Genomic DNA, 17,000 nt, shown 5'->3' on the forward strand with positions numbered 1-17,000 from the left:
GGCGAATGCGTGAAACACCTGATCACCTGCCTTCTCGACATCAACTTACGGTACAATGACGAAAATAGCCTTGTCGATCGTGTCTTCTTTCGATCAGATCAGTCTAGTCATCATGAGATTATCTACATATCTTTTGTAGATAAATTGCACAATAATATTTACCCGTAAACGGTATAGTTGAATTTTTAACGTGGTTTATAGACACATGAATTAATTTGATCCATAAATATAAAAATAACAAGAACATAAATAAGATTATTAAAATAACTTGAAGAAAATATAAGCCTGGTTGTGGACTTAGCTTCTCCGGAACCCGTAACAAGAGCATTGTTAAGAATAAAAAGAAAGAAAGTAATTTGATACAGTAAGAACAAATTGTAGCCTTTGAGTACAAATGATTTTTCGTGTCCAACTATGCATACAAATTCTCCTATTTATAGCTCTATTCAGGGAGACAAGATCCCAAAATCAAGTTCTTCTTTAATGAGAATAGACACCTCTTGATGGCTGCATAACGTCTGATCATTAATACAGAAATTCTTTGTAACGATTGCTCATTGAATGATGTCCTTTCCAATCGATGTCTTCCTTTCAAATCTCCGTTCTCGGTTCCCATGCTTTCAGAATTTATTCTGTACCGATCATATTTTTGTATCCAATGTCAATTATTTGCCGACTCATCTCTTACATGTCTCCAGTTCCATATGTATTCTCGTCATTCATCCACCTGTTACTAATCAATTTTACCGTAGACAAATAATATAAAACATATTTGTACCATTAGAGTACTCAAAATATGATTATAAAAGATAACTGAGATTAGTAAAAGGAATAAAAGAATTAGCCTCTATAAAAGATTAAAAGTTATTGATAGTATTTTTTTCCCTCATCGATACTCAATAGTATAAAAACTCTTCGTACTATACTAGAGTTCCGTGCAATGTGCGACAGGCAAATCATGTGCGGGGAGCAAAAGTCCAAAATTGACGACTCCAGAACTTCGCAGTAAATACTAAATACATACAATTATTATTGAGTACCAGACACTACCAACCATCCTGTTGCTTTCAATAATCCTCAACCAAAATGTAAAATTGTAATCTCGTTGACATGCCAAACATTTCTTCAAATCAAAGCTCAGTTTCTAATCTTGAACTTTACCCATCTCAATCTCGTCATTAAAATCCATTTAATTCAACCAAAAGGGGTTCCTCTTCTGAGTCTGCCCCTCAAAAATTTCAATGGCAGACTATATCTTCTCCTTCTTTTTTCTATCTTTAATCCTTATTTCTTCAACTAACCATGTTAAATCCAATGAAGAAGGCTACATCACAGTGGACATATCAAATAAGGGTCTTGATTTTGCGAAGGAGTTTCTAGTACAAATGGCTGAGTCTTCATTAGTTCCCCTTGACCTGCCTAAAATTGAGAAATCCAAACATATTCCTATTATTGGTACAGTTCATATGGGTCTTTCTAATATCACTGTCGATAAAATCCATGTAATTTCGTCCACTGTTAAAGCTGGTGATACGGGTATAGTTATTAGTGTTTCTGGTGCCACTGCCAATATGACCATGAATTGGGAATATTCTTATACCAACTGGTGGCTTCCTATTCCTATTACTGATAATGGAGAAGCTTCCATTCAGGTATGCACCAATAAATCTTGAAAACTGATCTGAAATTCTTGCTGTAATTAGCTCAAAAGACATTAAAAATGCTGTCTTTATTCTTGCTGTAATTAGCTCAAAAGACATTAAAAATGCTGTCTTTTTGTGTCATATCTGAACATAGATTCTTTCTTTTAAAGTAATTAATTTTTACTCTTGTTTCCCTTTTTAAGTTAATTGGGTTAAGATTTAGGGAGCAGCTATTATAAGTGGAAGACAGGTTCAGTAACTCTAGAAGCTAGTGAACTACACAAGAGCTCAAGAAAAATATTTTATGTGTCCGCATGTTGCACGGTTAAGTATCTGATTACTTTCAAGCTTCAAAAAAAGAGACTTGTACAGAAGCCGAAACTTGAACCATATCATGTCTGCAATACTATCTTAATTGTAGTAGGCAAATGAGGATAACATCCATACATGGTGCCTAGCAGTGGCAAAGTCAGAAATTTCGCTAAGGGTGTTCAAGATTAAATATACATGTATAAAATGTAATATTTGATCTATATACGTAGTATAGTTCTCCATCGAAGGGTGTTCAATTGACCATTTTCCGCTGGCTGTAGCTCCCAGCTGGTGCCTGTTGTACAAGCTTTGTAACTGTACTACAACGACAACTATACCTCAGTCCAAAACTAGTTAGATGAATCTTCAATGTCCATTTCACTTGTTGGAGCCATTTTGTTCGAATACTCAGTACTTAGTCTTTTTAATGTGTTTTTAAGGCAAGCTAAGGATTCTCTATTATTTCTACTAGCATACAAATCTCTAAACATCTAAAAGGATGCCTTGCAGACACCACTTGTAAGAAAGTGTAATATGACCAATCATTAATTTCAACTAGTTAGGGGGGGGGGGGCTACCTTCCTGCCTGTTGTAATCTCAAAGCTGCCATGTCTACTTTTCCTTTGCATCTCTTCTCCTTGTATTAATCATAGTTAAATGTGCTAGCAATTTGTGAAAGTCTGGTATATTTGTTCACATTTTCTTTGTCCTTTATAGTCATGCACTTTCTTTATTATTTGATGCTTGTGAATGCTACAGAAAATGTGTAAATGTTGCTTATCTTTAAGGTTGAAGGTATGGATGTTGGAATTTCTTTCAATCTGACGAATAACCAAGGATCACTTATGCTTTCTCCCCTGGACTGTGGATGTTCGGTGAAAGATATATCGATAAAGTTGGATGGTGGAGCATCCTGGCTATATCAAGGGTACCATTTTTGAATATATATGTTTTATTTGAAGCTATCTCTCACTCCCTCTCAACACACAACACACACACACACACACACACACACACACACACAAAGCAATGGTGGACACGCGATTATGCTTGTATGAATGTGATTTTTTGATGTATGATGTGCCATGGTCCACAAACAAAAAAGATATTATTGAATCTTGGAATTTGTAATAGTTCTTTTCTGCAAGCATGCGACAAACATACTGAGATGCTTCAAATATTTGTATTTCTTGTAAAGCGTTAGGTTGCATTGTAACATTGCTCGTCTGAAACTCTTCATATCTATCGCTGAAAATTCCTTCTGTAAAGAATACTATTTTCTGAGTTATACATATCCGCCGTCTGACTACAGAATCGTTAGTTGTTAGTGAACAGATCTCTCCAAGTTCAAATGAAAAATTCCTTAAACTAGTTCATTCGGTATATTTTTTTCGAACTCTTCTGGTTTGTGGCAGTAACTAATTTTGTCTAGTATGCTTTCAAGAGGTAATGTTTTTTCATATATCATATCCTCACCATCCTTTGTACCGATTCTGCTACTCATATATAGAATTCTATCTGTGCCCTGAGTTTGCTTCCTTGATAGGTTCTACTAGCATCATTATGATTTCCCTCTTTTACTTGCAGGTTGCTGGACGCTTTTGAAGTTAGATTAACTTCCGCTGTAGAAAGCGCTATTTCAAAGAAATTGAAAGAAGGGATTGTAAAGCTTGATTCTTTATTGCAGTCCCTACCAAAGGAAATTCCAATAAGAAATATTGCTGCTTTAAATGTCACCTTTGTTGGCAACCCACAATTGCGAGACACTTCTCTTACTCTTTCAATTAATGGGTTAATTAGTGCCAAGGACGCATATTCGGCATTTTCTTACCATCATCTGGAACACTTATTAGCGTCTCTAGAACACTTATTAGCGTCAGTTCCTGTGAGGGATCCGGCAAGCATGGTTACTATTTCCTTGCATGAAAAAGTTTTAGTGTCCGCATCATCTGTTTACTATGATGTAAGTCCTTCTTCTACTCCTTCCAAGTGAATCAGTGTAGAATTAGAAGAATAGTAGTTATTTTTCTAGGTAGTCATCCAATAGCATTACCTTTATATGGATACATGTATTTTTCCATGTTATAGCTCTGAAATTGATCATTTAACATGCCTTGTTCTTATATATTCTTGGAAAATTAGTTAAGGGATGTACTCAATGTTAAACCCCTCTTCAAATCTGACTTGTGCAAGTTGCATATCATAATATTATATGGCATGATTTGTATCTAATAGCTGTTATCTGTTCAGGCCAACAAAATGCACTGGATTGTTGACAAAGTACCTGAACAGTCCTTGTTAAACACTGCTGAATGGAGGTTCATCATCCCGCAACTTTACAGGCAATATCCAAATGCTGACATGACTCTGAATGTTACCATATTTTCCCCGCCCAATCTGAAAATTAAAGAACATCAGATTGATGTGACAGTTCATGCAGATGTCGTGATTAATGTTTTGAATTCAGGTGAAGTGACACCAGTTGCTTGCTTTTCAACGGTAAGCTTCATACAAGGATCAATTCTAGCCTAAATAATATTATTACCCACTTCCTTGCAGTTATTAGTCGTTTACTCTTAGTTATCACTCTCTTTGGAAGTGGACCTCACTCTGATGAAACATCCTTTAATTGGAAGAATAGATTGAAAGGTTGAAATTAAAAGTCAAATGAGCTTTGTACAGAATAAGTTGGTTAATGAAGAAATGCATATGTGCAGCTTTTTAGCTTTCTATTTATCATAGGGACGTGTTTATATCAAAATTATTTCCCTATTTATTGTGTCTTAATCAAGTAAAATCAAATTCATTGGATCTATCTTTACTCTTATTAACCCTTGCAGTGAAATTTATTCAGTGTTTGATATTCTGATATTGGCTTGTAATGAGGACGTGCAATACATAACTGAAATCTACTTTTCGCCCCGTTTGGTGTCTTAATTAGAATGAAACTTTGCATATTCAACAGAAGAAAACTTGTCATGGAGTGGCAAAAAGTAAAAAATTCTGTTGCTACCCGTAAAGAATTGGATTAGTATTTCGTCGATTCTTGGAGATGCTAAAAACATTTGTTGTTAACAGCTTTGAATTGGTTCCCTTTTCTCTTTACCTTATGAGTGCTGCTAGTATAAGTGAGTAGTTGAGGAATTTCACCAAGAGAACAATTGCAAGCTGATTCTTCAACCGAAGAGGGGGGGGGGGGGGTAACCCTTGGCTACTTCTTACTCTTGTTTTAAAAGAAGCATTTTAATATTTCATTTTTTTAACCTCAAGAGTACCGATACGAATAAATTGCCTCACTATGTGGCGTTTCTACTAATTCATGTGCATGAATTTGGAATGCCTGAATAAACAACATGGAGAGATGCTTCCGTGGGTTACATGATAAAATTCAAGTTATGTATTTCACATGTTTCGTGAAGTCATTTTGACCTTGCTCGCCTTCTTTTAAATCCTGCTTATATCAAATACTTATATGTTACTGTTCACCCTCCGATTTCAGGCAGTCAGTGGTTCAGCTTCTGCATGGTTTACCAACAATAATCTTGCCGGAAGTATTGGATTAGATGAATTCTTTTTATCTTTAAAATGGAGTAGAATTGGCAATTTGCACGTGAATCTAGTCCGGGTATATCTTCAGTTCTCTGTGCTCTATTTTCCAGTTCATTATGTTTTCCATTGAGGCCTCTCTTGATGCACTGACTCTTAATTTCAGAGAGTTACATGGTAACTTTTTGGGTCATGATGTTTCATTGAATAACATTTTGATCTCATAGTACTAAGATAGAAAAACAGTTAACAAGTGGTCGTTTACACTCCTCAGTATTTGACCCAGACTATCAGTGTCGCTTTCTCTGTGAACTACTCTCTTGCTTGCTTATTGCTGTAAATCTTTGTATGTAACTAATACTTCATGACATATGTTGACCTCAGCGGACTACTCATTTACACTCCTAACAAATACTTCATGACAAGCCAATCTCTGTGGACTGCTCATCTACACTCCTAACAAATATTTCATGACATATGTTGACCTTAAACGTCACAAGCAGTATATGTGCTGCTTTAGGCATTGCATCAATTTGACCTCATTTTTGTTGTTTTTTGTTTATCTCAAAAACCTGCTAAGGGTTTCTGGCTGCTTGTCTGTTTAGTGGAAATAACAATGAGAATGTAGGTGTCATGTTATGAATCAGCCCCAGTCCAATGTCATACAAATAGTTATTGGGCTGAGAACAAATAAATGGGCCAGGTTAATTTGGGATCCAGGTGGATTAATGAGCGTAATGGTTCTGTTAAAAGGGACGGTGGTATGAGATTTTGGGTATATGCCTATTGTTGAAGAAGAAAATGTATGTTCCTCTCATCTCCTTGCTCTGAGTCTAAGCTTCTCATCTCCCTTCTTCTATTTGTGTATCTTCTCCTATATCCACAACTATCTTATATTCAGTATTTCTATTAATAGCTGCAATTTGAGAGTTGGTTCAGTTACTAGTAATTGTAATAGACCCTTAGTTCTTATCAATATACTTTGAGATTGTAGTATTCGTCACATTGGTGCTTTCATCCATCGGACTCCGACAACAATGATGTTTCTACCTAGATTCTGTGGCGACGGCAACCCGGATAGCTGGATTTTTCGGGCCGAGTTGTACTTCACATACCTTGGCTTCTCAGAGAAGGACTGGCTACCTCTTCCTTACTTCTACCTCGATGGTGAAGCTCTTGCTTGGTTCACTTGGTTGCATCGAAACAAACAATTCTTCGATTGGATGCATTTTAAAGAAAAATTGTGTATACGATTTCGACAAAGGACGTTCACAGATTCAGTGAGTAGGGAAGATACTTCACGATCCCATGTTGACTACGTGAGTTACGTCGCATTGGTTCCACAAGCGACCTCTGTATCTCCAGTTGCAACTCTGAGCCATGTCCCAAACTCGTCTGACTTGGAGGCCGCCTTCAACGGTGGAAACTCAGAGGCAGCCAATGTGTTCGATAAGTTGTCCAATGGAGCTAACGAGTGTGATTCTCATGAATTGCCATCTTCAGTTCCGTCTCCTAAAATCCAGGTTGCTTCGGACTCTGTTGAACTTGAACCTATAGATTATACAGATTGTGACACTACAACTTTAGCAAACGATGAAGACGAAGTGCTTGACAAAAATTCAGAAGGAACTGACTCGGTTGTGCTATATCAATTTGCGCATGATGATTCATTACCAGTTTCTTATGACTACTCACCCTTGCTTTTATCCTGTGTTGAAAAACCAAATGCACAGATCGTCTTCCATGCGACTGGCTTCGCTTTGGAAGTAGGAAAAATAAGCCATGTGAACAAGGTGTTCACTGAAAGTCCCAAAAAAGATGCTTTAGAGTTACTCGGTCATGTTTCATATAAGAAATCATGGTTGATTCCTTTTCTGGCTTGCTACGAGTATGTACAGCAACATGATAAGAAGTTCGCAATAGTTAATGGGGTTTCAGCTATTGAGAAGTTTGTCTTAGATACATTTTATTTGTTGAGTCTGAAAATCCAAATTGGGATGAAGAGTTTGTGTTGGTAATTAAGCAACCTTTACTACGAGATTCTCAGCTTGTAGTTTTGAGTTGCATAATACTAAATGGTTGTGCTACTTTGCCTTCTAATACTAAGAAAGCAATTTTGAATATGGTTGAGAAGAATAATGCGATGGTGGTACTGGTATCTCTACGTTACTATGAGATAATGACAAACATTTATGGAATTACACCAGATGAAGCAGGAGAGCTCGTAATGAGCATGCCTGTTTCTATATATGCCATTGCTGGGTGGGCATTATTCAGTTCCAGTGCTTGTAGGAGGGCAAGTTTCTTTGTTCTTGCACTTATCTTCAATTTGCATCTATTTTCAACTGCTCACTTCGGACTTGACTTTCCATTTGACCCTGGTTCACGTTTGCATCCCTCGTACTGGAGCAATGAGGTCGAGACTGTTGGAATAGGTGTCATATCTAATAACACTGTATTAGAGTTGTTCGTTAATATTGCCTTTCGTTTTGTGTTATTTGCTACCGTTGGTAAAGCTAGTATGTGTTTTACAATGTGTGCTGGTGTGGCCGAGAAGGATTTACAATCCTCTATGTCTGTGTTGGCTACAAGTTCAAATGCATTTCAGATTCAGATTTTCGGTCGGCATAAACTTTTTAAAGAGCAGCGGAAGCACAATAGAATACAGCGAGTTACTCGAGTCACTCCCTGGCCTGAAAATTCCTTTGGCTTACATATATGCAAATGGTTTGCTACTGGTCAGATGCACATGGGGAGCTTCATGTACTTACCTACGACTGACCTACGCAGAGCAATTGCAGAAACACTTTATAAAAATCTTTCAGTAGAAGAAACTGAGGTCTTTGTATCTAATGTTGCACAGTAGAAGAAACTGAGGTCTTTGTATCTAATGTTGCACAGTATGACTTCTCCAGGGTACAACTCCTTCTTGGTTCCAATGTGTCAATAAGTGAACAAAGATCAACTAAAGCCAAGGTTGTATGTGAGAATGTAGAATGCACTTTGAGCGACATGACTGCAACGAGCTTTAGGGGTAGTGCTGTTTATATTGTCGGGATGGTGTCTCTCCCCATATCTTCTACCAAAGAATACAAGGGAAGTGCGTATGGAATTAAAGTAAAAGTTATTGATCCAAATCGTATTGGAGATGGATTTGTTGGTGACATACTTAAATGTTTAACTTCTATCATGGATGCTGTAATAGCAAAGCTTAAAAGTGGGTCAATTGATATTTCTGTTGGGATTTTAAGCTTGTGTAGGTTAAAGAGGGTGAATGAGAAATGAAGGGAAAATGAAATATTTGAGTTTCCCTTCTTGGCAAAGGGACATTGTCCCATATTGGAGGAAGAAAAGGCTTTTGATGGGTATAATTGCTCTTCTTCTAGCTCTTAAAGAGTTAAGAAGAAGGCAAGCCTCGCACCGTCGTCGCTCGGCTCGGCTTCAGCTTCGGATTGAGATTGGGATTTGGTCAAAGATTGATTGATTAATCTTTTTGGACAAAATTCCTTTCAATTATTTAATTAATTAATTAAATAATTAACGATAAATTCAATCCGGAATAACCCATGACCCGCGACCCGGTCCGGTCAGGCACGTTTTCTTTCCCGAATTATTTTAAATTCGTTTTCCCGCAATATTTCAAACAACCTGTTCCAACAGCCATGGCTGTTTCTGAAAGGTTGCAAACCTTTTCAGAAACAATGCCAACAACTCTATAAATATACTTTGAATCCCAGAATCTTTCCTTACGAAATTTTCTGATCTTCTTCTTCTTCTTCTGCACAAAAATTCCAGTGTGTTTTACAGCCTTCGAGTGGCTCGCTGTTCACCGGCGTTTTTGGTACCAACACTCCGGTGAGTTAAATCGTTCTATCCTGGGAGGATATATTCCAGCACCTCGGGTACTTGAGGGGAATAATTTCCTTAAGGACACACTGTGTATTCAGTGAACTCGATTTATTCCTATACTGTTTTTCCAGAATTTATTTCGTTAAACAAGTATTACTAACTTTCTGTTTTGTTTATATATTTCAGAAAGTTTAATGGTTTAATTGTTTATTACAGCAATCCAGATTTATAACAATCTTAAGGAAATTATTTTATTATATTCTGTATTTTGTTTGTGGAGATTAAAACCTGGGTGGTTTTCTACTCCTTCTGAATTTTACTATTCTGATTTGAAGATATAAAAACTTCATCAGAGTATTGAAATTCAGAAAACGATTTGAAGAACATAAAAACTTCATCGTTTTCTGTGAAACAATATACAAAAACTTCGGTTTTATTTATTATACATACTGTTTGTTGTTAATAACAATATTGTTTACTGTTCTGGTTTTGCCATTAATTGAACTCTTCTGTTGTTTACAGTGAGAAATGGCAATTGATAACGGAAATTCTTCTGCGACTGTTGCGGCAACGACGATAGCCTCGTCAAGCCGGACTGCTGTTCCACCGGCAGAGAAATCGGTGAAATTTTTCGGAGTCAACTTCAAAGTATGGCAGCAAAGGGTGTTCTTCTGGCTTACCACACTTGGTATGCAGAAATTCACTAGTGAAGAACCTCCAGTGCCTGCTTCGGACATGCCGGACAACGAGAAATTCATGATTGTTGAGGCGTGGAAGTAGGCAGATTTTCTTTGCAAAGGCTATATCTTAAGCGCTTTAGAGGATGACTTGTACAATGTCTACAGTGCGATGAATACTTCGAAAGAATTATGGGACGCACTTGAGAAGAAGTACAAGACTGAAGATGCATGCTTGAAGAAGTTCGTGGTTGTCAAGTTTCTAGACTATAAAATGATAGACAACAAAACTGTTGGAATCCAAGTTCAGGAGCTTCAACTTATTTTTCATGACCTTATTGCTGAAGGTATGGTCGTGAATGAAACATTTCAAGTGGCTGCAATGATTGAAAAATTGCCTCATTCGTGGAGAGATTTCAAGAGCTATCTTAAGCACAAGCGCAAAGAAATGAAGTTGGAAGATCTTGTGATTCGTCTCAAGATTGAGGAAGACAACAAAACAGCCGAGAAGAAGTCTCGTGGAAATTCAACGATCATGGAAGCTAATATCGTTGAGGAGACTGCTCCAAAAAGTAAGAAGAGAAAGAGGCCTTCTGGACAGACTAAGGAGCAGAACAAAAAGAAATTCAAGGGCAGCTGCTACAATTGTGGAAAAACCGGTCACAAAGCTCCTGATTGTCGTCTCCCGAAAAAGTATAAGAAGAAGAGACATGCCAACATAGTGGAGAAGAATGATGACATTGATGATCTGTATGCAATGCTTTCGGAATGCAACCTAGTTGGAAATCCGAAGGAGTGGTGGATTGACTCTGGAGCCAGCTCGACATGTTTGTGCTGTCAAGGAAGCATTTGCGACTTACTCTACTGCTGGTCCCGAAGAAGAGCTTTCCATGAGAAATACTGCAACAACCAAGATTGAAGGTTATGGGAAGATATTCCTGAAGATGACTTCCGGGAAGGTGTTAACACTCAACAACGTTCTTCATGTTTCTACTATTAGGAAGAATTTAGTTTCTACTTCTTTACTTGTTAAGAATGGATTCAAATGTGTATTTGTTTCTGATAAAGTTGTTGTAAGTTGGAAAGGGCTACTTCACAGAGGGTCTCTTCAAACTAAATATAATGGTTGTTGACAGTATGAATAAAATTTCAGTTTCTTCTTATTTATTGGAGTCAAATGATTTATGGCATATTCGTTTAGGACATGTCAATTACAAAACCTTGTGGAAGTTAATTAATTTAGAAGTATTGCCTAAATTCGAGTGTAATAAATCAATATGTCAAATATGTGTTGAGTCTAAGTTTGTAAAACATCCTTATAAGTCTATTGAAAGGAATTCAAATCCTTTAGACTTAATTCATACTGATATTTGTGATATGAAGTCGACACCATCTCGAGGTGGGAAAAAGTATTTTATTACTTTTATTGACGATTGCACTCGATATTGTTATGTTTATTTGCTTAATAGTAAGGATGAAGCAATTGAAGCATTTAAGCAATACAAGAATGAAGTGGAGAATCAAATGAATAAAAAGATCAAAATGATTAGAAGTGATAGAGGTGGAGAATATGAATCTCCGTTTGCAGAAATATGTTCGGAATATGGAATTATCCATCAAACTACTGCACCTTACACACCTCAATCCAATGGAATTGCGGAAATGAAAAATCGGACATTAAAGGAAATGATGAATTCTTTATTAATAAGTTCCGGATTACCGCAGAGTTTGTGGGGCGAAGCTATCCATACAGCTAACCGAATACTCAACAGAGTACCCCACAGCAAAACGCAATCTATTCCATATGAAAAATGGAAAGGAAGAAAACCCAACTTGAAATATTTCAAAGTGTGGGGGTGTCTAGCAAAGGTACAAGTTCCTTTACCTAAAAGGGTTTGCGTTTTCATTGGATATGCTACAAACAGTAAAGCATGTCGGTTTTTGGTTCATAAATTCAATAATCCCGAAATTCCGACCTCGGGAAGAACCAAAGGAAAATACTCCAAGTATAGAAGATCCAAGGCGTAGCAAGCGTCAAAGAACATCTACTTCCTTTGGATCAGATTTTGTGGCATTCTTGCTTGAAAATGAGCCTCAAACTTTTAAAGCAGCTATGTCATCTTCTGATTCAGCGTTTTGGAAAGAGACAGTCAATAGTGAGATTCAATCAATTTTGGATAACCATACATGGGAATTGGTAGATCTTCCTCCGGGAAATAAGCCTTTAGGTTCGAAATGGATCTTTAAACGGAAAGTGAAAGCTGATGGCACTATTGACAAATATAAGGCAAGACTTGTTGTCAAAGGTTATAGACAAAAGGAAGGCCTTGATTACTTTGACACTTACTCGCCAGTAACGAGGATAATAGGGTGTTAGTGGCACTAGCGGCCGTGTATGGTCTTGAAATCCATCAAATGGATGTTAAAACAGCTTTCTTAAATGGAGAATTAGAGTAAGAGATTTACATGGAACAACCTGAGGGTTTTGTGGTTCCTGGTAAAGAAAAGAAAGTGTGCAAAATTGTTAAGTCGCTTTATGGACTTAAACAAGCACCCAAACAATGGCATGCCAAATTTGACCAAACAATGTTGGCAAGTGGGTTTAAAATCAACGAGTGCGACAAATGTGTTTACATTAAAAACACTCAAGGTCATGAAGTCATTGTTTGTTTATATGTTGATGACATGTTGATAATGAGCAAAAACATGGCAGAGCAGATATAAATGCTACTAAGCGCATGTTGGCTAGCAAATTCGATATGAAAGACTTAGGAGTTGCTAATGTGATCTTAGGAATCAGAATTCACAAGACTCCACAAGGTCTAGCATTATCACAGTCTCACTACATTGAAAAGGTACTTGACAAGTTCAAGTATTTGGATTTCAAAATTGCTAAGACTCCAATTGACGCGAGTTATGCACTTCAAAAGAATGAAGGTGAAAGTGACTCACAACTGGACAATGCAAGAGTATTGGGAAGTTTGATGTATATCATGAATTGTACGCGACCAGATATAGCATGTGCTATTAGTAAACTGAGTCGGTTTACAAGTAATCCCAATCACATACATTGGATGGCAATGAAACGAGTTTTGGGGTATCTCAAACATACCCAAAATTACGCTTTGCATTATAACAAATATCCCTCCGTGATCGAGGGATATAGTGATGCAAATTGGATCACTGGATCATCTGAAGTTAAATCCACGAGTGGATATGTTTTCACAATTGGGGGTGGAGCAGTGTCTTGGAAATCATCCAAACAAACATGCATCGCCCGTTCTACAATGGAATCTGAATTCATAGCTTTAGATAAGGCCGGTGAAGAAGCTGAATGGCTCCGGAATTTCTTGGAAGATATTCCATTTTGGCCCAAACCTTTGGCACCTATTTGTATATATTGTAATAGTCAAGCGGCAATATGCAGGGCAGGGAGCGTTATGTATAACGGAAAATCTCGTCATATACGACGGAGACACAATACCGTTAGACAACTACTCTCTAGTGGTGTTATCACAATTGACTACGTAAAGTCAAGAGATAACGTGTCAGATTCACTTACAAAAGGCCTATCTAGAGAGGCAGTTGAAAGATCATCAAAGGGAATGGGGTTAAGGTCTAGGACAAGTCATCATGGCGGTAACTCTACCTAGCAGACTGGAGATCCCATGAGCTAGGTTCAAAGAGATCAAACAAAGTTATGAATGACGGTTCAACATTGTCAAATAACTCAACCCATTCTCGTGATGAAGACAATGTTCAGAAATCGAGGTAAAGCATTAAGGCTTTTTGATGAGTCAACAAAGCTTAAAGGTTTTTTAATGATTTGCTAAGTCTGGCAGGATATGACCAGATAGTGTGTCTATAGGATTACACGTTTAGAAATCACCTATGTGAGTGTGAAGTGTAAGCCGCTTCAAGGGGAATGAAAGTAAATGCCCATTCTCTAACCACTCATGAAATCAGGCGGTGTTCATGGCTGAAACGAACACAACCGTGAGAACCATAGATGGTTAAGGATTGATTGTGTGACTTATGTTGTCTAGGTATACAACAAAGCTCGACGGTTCAAAGATATCAAATCTATCGATTGACCGAGTATATCCGATATAAGTTCACTACGGAAAGTTCAAAGGGAAACTTACTTATCCAGATGCAATTAATTCTTGCATGTAAAACACACACGCGTCCGTGCATTCCTTTATTTTATAGCCATTCCCCATTCATGTGGGGGATTGTTGGGATTTTAAGCTTGTGTAGCTTAAAGAGGGTGAATGAGAAATGGAGGAAAAATGAAATATTTGAGTTTCCCTCCTTGGCAAAGGGACATTGTCCCATATTGGAGGAAAAGAAGGCTTTTGATGGGTATATATATAATTGCTCTTCTTCTATCTCTTAAAGAGTTAAGAAGAAGGCAAGCCTCGCGCCGCCGCCGTCGCTCGGCTCGGCTTCGGTTTCGGCTTCGGCTTCAGCTTCGGATTTGGATTTGGTCAAAGATCGATTGATTGATTAATCTTTTTGGACAAAATTTCTTTCAATTAATTAATTAATTAATTAAAAATTAACGAAAAATTCAATCCGGAATAACCCATGACCCGCGACCCGGTCCGGTCAGGCCCGTTTTTTTTTCCGGATTATTTTAAATCCGTTTTCCCGCAATATTTCAAACAACCTGTTCCAACAGCCATGGCTGTTTCTGAAAAGTTGCAAACCTTTTCAGAAACAATGCCAACAACTCTATAAATATACTTTGAATCCCAGAATCTTTCCTTACGAAATTTTCTGATCTTCTTCTTCTTCTTCTGCACAAAAATTCCAGTGTGTTTTACAGCCTTCGAGTGGCTCGCTGTTCACCGGCGTGTTTGGTACCAACACTCCGGTGAGTTAAATCGTTCTATCCTGGGAGGATATATTCCAGCACCTCGGGTACTTAAGGGGAATAATTTTCTTAAGGACACACTGTGTATTCAGTGAGCTCGATTTATTCCTATACTGTTTTTCCAGAATTTATTTCGTTAAACAAGTATTACTAACTTTCTTTTTTGTTTATATATTTTAGAAAGTTTAATGGTTTAATTATTTATTACAGCAATCCAGATTTATAACAACGTTAATGGAGACAGTTAGAAAGCTTGAACTTGCTATAGCTTTCGATGAGAAACTCTCAGATGATGACAAGCTGATTTTTAGAAAAGATGTATGTTGTTGGCTGTATTATATTTCCAATGCTTCTAAACTTCCTTGTGATCCAAGTTGTGCTCTTGATGGATCTATTGGCATCCAATTGTATGAGACTTTTATCTACCTGGTGGCTTGTCATGTGACTATAACATCAGAGTTTCCTCTCTCGAACCTTGAGGACAAGGTTCTTATTGGGGACGGGAATATTGTTATGAATCAGCCCCAGTCCAATGTCATACAAATAGTTATTGGGCTGAGAACAAATAATTGGGCCAGGTTAATTTGGGATCCAGGTGGATTAGTGGGCGTAATGGTTTTGTTAAAAGGGACGGTGGTCTGAGATTTTGGGAATATGCCTATTGTTGAAGAAGAAAATGTCTGTTCCTCTCATCTCCTTGCTCTGAGTTTAAGCTTCTCATCTCCCTTCTTCTATTTGTGTATCTTCTCCTATATCCACAACTATCTTATATTCAGTATTTCTATTGTTAGCTGCAATTTGAGAGTTGGTTCGGCAACTAGTAATTGTAATAGACCTTTAGTTCTTATCAATATACTTTGAGATTGTAGTATTCGTCACATGTCATCAGCGCTAGCATGATACATTCAGTAGTGAATAGTGTGTGTTTACCAGTCATGGATGATTCAAAGTCGATTTGTAGTCTCCCTTTCCGATGATTTGCGTTCTCTCTGCTAGTCAAGTGATTTTGTTTGATGTTTACGTGCTGTAAGTTAGACCAGCAAGTGCCCCTCTGTAAATGCTGAAGCATTGGCCCTAGTATTTGTTTCATCCCATTACGATTTATATCAGCTTTGGAGATTGTTTTACCATGTTATGATTCCGTGATAACATATTAACGTTCCTTCTTTAGGTGATATGATAAAACTGACCCGAATCATTAAAACTCTTGTAGGTACTGATGTCAACTGCACTGAGGACTGTGATACTGCCATACATAAATTTAAAACTTAGTAGAGGATATTCACTGCCTACGTTTCATGGATACATGCTTCAAAATGCTAAAATCCTGTGCAGTGATTCATGGATTAAGATTTGCAGTGATGTTGGACCAGTCAAACAATTAAGTATAAGTTAGTTCCTACTTCCTATGGTTGTGAGTCCCTCATTCCCACTGTATCAGACCTTGTATTAAATGTAGTTGCACATTGATAGACAAATGTAAACTAGGTGTAGGATGTGTTTTCTTTTGTTTCTTGTTTGTAATTGCTATATGCATGTTGCACATATAGCTATTGTAAATCCTTCTCTCTTGTTTTCTATATAAATCCTCTTTATACCATTGCCTACACAGGCTTGTACAAGATTTTTTTTTATTTTTTATTTTTTGGTTAAGGTTGTATAGCTGTTTTTTTACTTTAACGAATGAAAACATGAGTATTCCAGAAGAATGTGAAAGTTTTCAGGAGAATATTTGGATATCATGTAATGTTTTTGATTCAAATAATAACATTAACTTAAAATACAGGAAGAATGAAGAAATAACATCTACTATGATTTTTTTTTTTGGGATGAAGACCGATTTTATAGCAAATCAACGATATGAAATTTCTTTTAGAAAATGCTTTTTCGTTTTCATGCGTGCAAGTAAATGTTCTACCACGAATAGTAAAATAAGTGGCCTCATATTTATTGCATTTTTGTAGCATTATATTCAAAATTCAATTTGACTTTTGTTTTGTTGCTGTATAGTTTTAAATAAATGTTCATTCTCATGGAACTATTTTAATTTGAAAGGGGAAATGGATAAATCAAAGTACATATTAAACTTTAGCA

The 17,000-nt window shown here is 37.0% G+C and overlaps 1 protein-coding gene across 2 annotated transcripts; it reads left to right on the top strand.

The window, feature by feature from the left end:
* The first annotated feature begins 958 nt into the window (after positions 1-958).
* LOC107819863 (putative BPI/LBP family protein At1g04970) lies at positions 959-16,515 on the top strand. Of its 2 annotated transcripts, none has more exons than XM_016646024.2 (6): positions 959-1,652; positions 2,744-2,883; positions 3,543-3,918; positions 4,206-4,454; positions 5,455-5,580; positions 16,120-16,515. In XM_016646024.2, exons 1-6 carry the CDS (start codon positions 1,242-1,244, stop codon positions 16,300-16,302), a joined length of 1,485 nt encoding a protein of 494 aa, XP_016501510.1. In that variant the 5' UTR covers positions 959-1,241; the 3' UTR covers positions 16,303-16,515. The 2 variants fall into 2 exon arrangements, with proteins under 2 accessions (XP_016501510.1, XP_075090965.1); XM_075234864.1 differs by lacking the exon at positions 16,120-16,515 and adding an exon at positions 9,873-11,190 and having other exon boundaries at positions 1,046-1,652.
* The last annotated feature ends 485 nt before the right edge of the window (positions 16,516-17,000 follow it).

The sequence above is a fragment of the Nicotiana tabacum genome, chromosome 2 (genome assembly GCF_000715075.1).
Source record: "Nicotiana tabacum cultivar K326 chromosome 2, ASM71507v2, whole genome shotgun sequence".
NCBI lineage: Eukaryota > Viridiplantae > Streptophyta > Magnoliopsida > Solanales > Solanaceae > Nicotiana > Nicotiana tabacum.